Source organism: Bidens hawaiensis, unplaced genomic scaffold (assembly GCF_021521415.1).
Source record: "Bidens hawaiensis isolate Kalapana, Puna unplaced genomic scaffold, B.hawaiensis_p1.1 tig00003570_1, whole genome shotgun sequence".
In the NCBI taxonomy this organism is placed as follows: domain Eukaryota; kingdom Viridiplantae; phylum Streptophyta; class Magnoliopsida; order Asterales; family Asteraceae; genus Bidens; species Bidens hawaiensis.
The window spans coordinates 212,119-217,828 of record NW_027491203.1 but is presented as its reverse complement, the minus strand read 5'-3'; the positions used below and the strand labels follow the sequence as shown (position 1 = coordinate 217,828).

Genomic DNA, 5,710 nt, shown 5'->3' with positions numbered 1-5,710 from the left:
ATAATTCAGTAGTCACCTGAAGAAGGAATGAGCAAAGTCGGGAACATTCCCGCATAAAGGCGGGAGGGGGAAAACTCTCGCCTAAATGAGCCAGTCCGTATAATAATGGAGGATCTTTTGTGTGATACCTGACGAGGTATGGACAAAAGATCTGACCAAGGATACGACAGCTCACTGACAGCAGCATGGCAGACAGCACGCCACAGCACTGTGACCAATAGCCGCCGCCTGCTCACCAACTCCTGCCATACCACGTGCCTAGCCTGTAGTTGGTGGAAAAGGAAAAGTGAACAGCACGCCTGGTCACTATCAGCCGCTACCTATCCACCAATTACCAGCAGAGCACGCGTGTAGGCCACAGTTGGCAGAGTAATAGGCCGGATAAGCCTCCTTGGAAACCCACCTTCGGCTATAAAAGACACCAAATGGTATTGTCATTTTATCATCTAATATCTTGCATAATTTACCTGATAACTGCTCTAGTATTCTTAATATACTTTTATATTCAAAGAGTAATATAGACTGATTCTCACGCCGGAGGGTGGTCACAAGGAGGAACCCCCCCTCTTTCTTAGTGACGAGCTCACGGTGTCTGTTTTGCAGGTTATCGGAAGAACCATCTTGCCGGAATTAACCCCTCGTGGGAAACGTCTATTTAACCCTCATGTTACTCGTAATCTGTCGGGGTTCGACTGGTGTTTCTTCAGATAGACTATGGAGAAGGGTAATATGGGCAATACATCACACGTCAAGAGATTGGCAAAGCATTCCGACTAAGGTGTCGGTTCCAGGTCCATGGAAACAGGTTCGGCGTAACACATCGGATCTGACCTTGATGGGTATTAGGCTGGAGTTGTTGCTAAGGCATGTAGTTAAAAGTGGTAACAAATCCCTATTTTGGCTAGGCTACTGGATTGGTGAGGATCTTTTATGTAAAAAGTTCCCATTACTCTTTGCTTTGGATAGGAATAAAGGGTGTACAGTGGCCAATCGATTAGTGATGATGGATGATGTCATATGCTGCACATGGAGTTGGGTTAGAGATCCCATATCAGTTAGGGAGGTTAAGGAGCTTAGAGGGTTGCTACAGTTATGTAAGGATGTGGTTTTAGTTGATGGTGACGACTCGGTCAGGTGGGTGTCGGATGTTTCTAGCGATTTTTCAGTCGCGAGCTTAAAAGAGAAGATAGAAATGGCAAGAATTAGTTCTCCCGTTTATAAGATGAAGTGGAATAATTGGGTTCCTGGTAAGGTGGGTTTGTTTGCATGGAGAGCGGAGTTGGATAAGCTCCCGTTGTTAACTTTATTAGCTAGACGGAATGTTGGGGTGGGATCGTTGGATGGTCCGGCTTGTGGTGAATTGGAAGAGACGACCGAACATATTTTCGTTTCATGTGGATTGGCACAGTCAGTATGGCAAGTTATTTCCATTTGGTGTAATGTACCTCAAGTGTGTGCATTTAGTGTCCGTGATCTCCTTGAATTATATAAATTTACTAAGTTTCCGAAGAGAAAGACAAAGGCGTTTCACGCGGTATGTATGGTTACCTTATGGTGTTTATGGAAGGTAAGGAATGACATGGTGTTTGGTGGTTTGAAGATTTTGGCTAGAAACGTGGTGAAGGATGTTAAAGCTCTAAGTTTTCTTTGGGTAAAAAATAGGTCGAGTGGCCTATATTTGGCGTGGGAGGATTGGATTAGATTTATTGTAAACTGAGGAGTGTTTGGGTTTTTTTTGGAGTCTTTTTTTGTTGTTATTGTGTTTGTAGTCTAGTTTCTTACAAGACTTTGCTTGTATTTGTTGTGTTTGTTTTTTAATAAAGTGTTTTTTGTTGGCCGTCCAAAAAAAAATCTCTTCAAACGGATTCGATATAAAATTACAAAAACCTCTTGTTTTGCTAACATACCTGCTCATTAAAGGGCACCTGGACTGAATCATGTCTATAATTAAGTTAAAGTTTCTTTGTATTCACCATCATCGTGTAAGTTGATCATAATGCACAAGATACCAGATCTTTTTTTGCTTTTTTCACACACAACAAAAAGGTTTCTTTTATAAAATTCAATCAATCAATTGCTTAAAAAATGTGAGCATTACAATAGCACACAGCCACACACACACAGCCACACACAAGGGTTCTACACTATGTTAATGTGAACTGGTGGTAACAAGCATACAACACAACACAATGCATATACATCTAAGGTTCATCACCGCACAATGTACATCTATGAATGCTTATGGTACATGTGTGTAGATGTCAAACTCAAGGTGCTAGTGATGCCTGAAATACATACGGCTCGCGTTTCAATCTATACCGAGAAATCGCACAAACATGATACAAAAAAGAACACCATATTGCTGCTTATGCACTTTGATTTGATTGACTGCCACCCAATCCATACTGCAAACGGAACAAGATTTAGATATGTTACATTGGAAGGATAAAAGTTGCAGATGAAATAAACATGACGTCTGAAAAACCATAGTTTTGGTTTTTAATCAGGTTACAGATTTTGTCAAAATCCTATTCAAGAGATTGAAAAGTTCCAAGGGACGTAAAAAGACAAATATGCCCCAGCACATGTTCACATCACATGACTGAATGTAACCCGAAACTGTTACACTTAATGATGATAATAAACTAAAAAAATTTGTGATTACTTTTGTTCCAGATTATTAAATTAAAACAATAACAGGTTCCAATTGCATAAAGTTTTGGACTAAACATGCAAATTGAGAACAAACAGATGTCACATGGATAAATTTGTAATTTAATCTTGTGTTATTTTGGAAAAGGGAGTTTTTTTTCAAGAAAAGATAATTCAAACGTTTATAGATTTTGTTAAAAAAAATTTATAAGGAGATAAAAAAATTCTCAAGGATTTCTAATAAAGAAAACCGTGCGAATAGGCTTGTAAACGAACCGAAAGAACACGAACGGCGCATGCTCGTTTTTGTTCATTTCACTTTAACCAAACAAACACTCGAACACGGACATTAACCGAACGGAATTTTCTTGTTCGTGGTCATTCGTTTTAAAAGTGAACAAGTTCGTGTTCGTTTATGGTCGTTTGCTAACAACATAAAAAAAACGGTTCATGAAAGTAAGTGAATGAGAATAACTGAACATAGGTGAACCAACATAGAGATAAAATCCAAATAAAAGTAAATGTTTTATGAAACTACAATACATTGTAATGGGCCTAAATAATTTAAAAGAATACATTAACGAACATAAAAGAACGAACTTAAAAAAACATAAGTGAACATAAACAAATTTAAATGAACAAATGTTCACAAACATAAATGAACCGACGGAGGAGACATGTGCTCATGTTCGTTCGTTTAACCAAATGAACACAAAATTTTGTTCATGATCTTTTGCTTATTAAATGAACAAACTTCCCACCAAACCGTTCACTGTACGTTCTGTTCATTTACAGACCTAGATTAACTACAAATTAAATTGGTCAAATGGTAAAACTGGTTAAACAAATTGGAAGTCATCTGAAGCGTATTAAGTTGTATATAACCCTCCTAAACACCTTTATCTATAAACATTACATTACTGTTGTAATAATGTAGTTTTGGTGATCATATTCTTCACAATAGTTAAATATAAAAAATAAAGATAATATTATTTTTGTTCCTACAGCAGTAAGAACGAACAATAGATAAACAACAATGAATTAATGATAAAGAGAGAAGATCAAGAAAATACCTTTTCTCTCATGCGCGAGCTCCAGATATCGGAATGAAAAGATTTACCAACAGCACTAGTTGAGCCGGATGGTTGACTAGAATGTGGGTTTAGCAGAGGCTCCCATCTTCTGGAACCTTCCTCAACATCATCATCCTTCTTCTGTGAAGATACCATCATTCTCAACACTACAGCAAAAAATAAACATAGAACCTGAAATACAAAACAGCCATCATATAGCAATATTACCATAATGAATTTCAAACCTGTTAATCTGTTATAAATCATGAATATGTGACATATCACTTTACTTAATAGATTTGGCATTATTGAAGGTACTAACATCCAATTAGGGTGGCAATTCCCAACTCGACACAAAAATAAATGGCTTCCGGTCGTAAACAGTTCAACCCATTTAATAAACAGATCATGTTACGGTTGTTAATGTTTAAAATTATCATTGAACTTCAAAAAACAAAAAAAAAAGTATAAACAAGTTAAACGAGCCGTTTCCTGGTTACTTGATTAAGCATGTCCAGATCAGGGTTTAGAGTTTTTATACGATTAACTAAACGAAGTGTGTTTAGGATACAACTAGATATATGCTTACAGATACAAGAATAGATGCATGTGTACTTGTATCAAATTTACATAGTAACCAACACAAACAAATAACTTCACACGGAAACATCACCAAAGTATACAAGGAAGGTAAATAACTATAGTAGTGGTACCTGAATTACGATTATAGTGATGCCAACCCATTTACAAATATCAACATTGTCTTCAATGAATTTCCGAATGCTATCAATTCCTCCAGTCGGATCCTCTGGCAGATCCTAAAAAACAAAAACGTCATTCCTTTAGTAAAACTCTTTAACAGCAACATAAATATAAACATGTTGTACTAATTACACCTTTTCCCAACGACGATCAAGCACAATAAACGCAACCAAAGCCACCTCAAGCAGAATCAGAACTATTTTCAGAATAGTGTACTGGCAAATATTAACATTAAGGAAGTAACTGAATGGGTAAAACGCAGATGTTTAAAAAATAATAAAAGTGAGACATAATAATAATAATAATAATAATAATAATAATAATAATAATAATAATAATAATAAAGGATACAAAACAAAGGCAACATCCATGGATAGCTTCAGCTGCAATATGGCCAATGCAAGATATGCAACAGAGAACAATGCCCAATCCCATAAATGCATATATGAACCTGAAAAACAAAATAATAATAATAATAATAATAATAATAATAATCGGTTGAAAAATGAAATGAAGACTAGGATTTGCATACCAAGGCGGCGGAAGGGAATATGAATATGAATATGATTGGAGGTCATAGAGAGCGGTTATGATGGCGGGGGGTTCAAATGAATCTGGGGACGGGGCTGGAGATGGAGGAATCGGTGGCAAGTGGTTTTGCCAGTGACTCAACATATACGCAGAGTAAACGATGATTGAGATTCCGATGAATGTTTGGGAGAATATCAGGAATTTCAGAATCAATGCCACAAACGTATGGCAGCATGTAGTTGTAGTACCACTCCTCATTGGATTTTCCAAACCCTAGCTTTGATTTCTTTCCTTCCTTTCCTCAAATCTAAATTGGCTAAATAGAAGAAAATTTTTAAAAAATAGTGTCTTTTTTTTTTAAGTTGTTCCACAAATGGTTTGCTTTTTTATAGTTATTTCAAAAATGGTGTAACCGTTATATATTTTTTAGAGTGTGTTAGATGTGAATTACATAAAACAATATTTTGATTAAAATAAGAAAAGTCGTGGTTCAAAACCACAGATTGCATAAAATAATAACCTAACACCACCTAGGAAGAAGTGATGGTTTTGCTTATTAGTCAAGCCGTGGTTTGAAACCACGGTTTGAACTTTTTAATATTTTTTAAATGCCGAGAAATAATATGTATATGTTTGAAACCCGTGAACTTATGTACTTATCTTTATTACAAAATAATAAAAAAAATATCAAA

At 36.1% G+C, this 5,710-nt stretch overlaps 2 protein-coding genes across 2 annotated transcripts; one reads left to right on the top strand and one right to left on the bottom strand.

Moving 5' to 3' along the window:
- Nucleotides 1–664: 664 nt before the first annotated feature.
- On the top strand, nt 665–1,717 carry LOC143623844 (uncharacterized). The gene has a single exon (XM_077094657.1). It carries the CDS (start codon nt 665–667, stop codon nt 1,715–1,717), a length of 1,053 nt encoding a protein of 350 aa, XP_076950772.1.
- A 389-nt stretch (nt 1,718–2,106) lies between these two features.
- On the bottom strand, nt 2,107–5,293 carry LOC143623857 (tetraspanin-18-like). The gene is made up of 6 exons (XM_077094665.1): nt 5,020–5,293; nt 4,839–4,938; nt 4,622–4,702; nt 4,439–4,543; nt 3,726–3,917; nt 2,107–2,405 (listed from the first exon to the last, which is right to left on the bottom strand). The coding sequence occupies exons 1-6, from the start codon at nt 5,274–5,276 to the stop codon at nt 2,367–2,369; spliced, it is 774 nt and encodes a 257-aa protein (XP_076950780.1). The 5' UTR covers nt 5,277–5,293; the 3' UTR covers nt 2,107–2,366.
- Nucleotides 5,294–5,710: the final 417 nt, after the last annotated feature.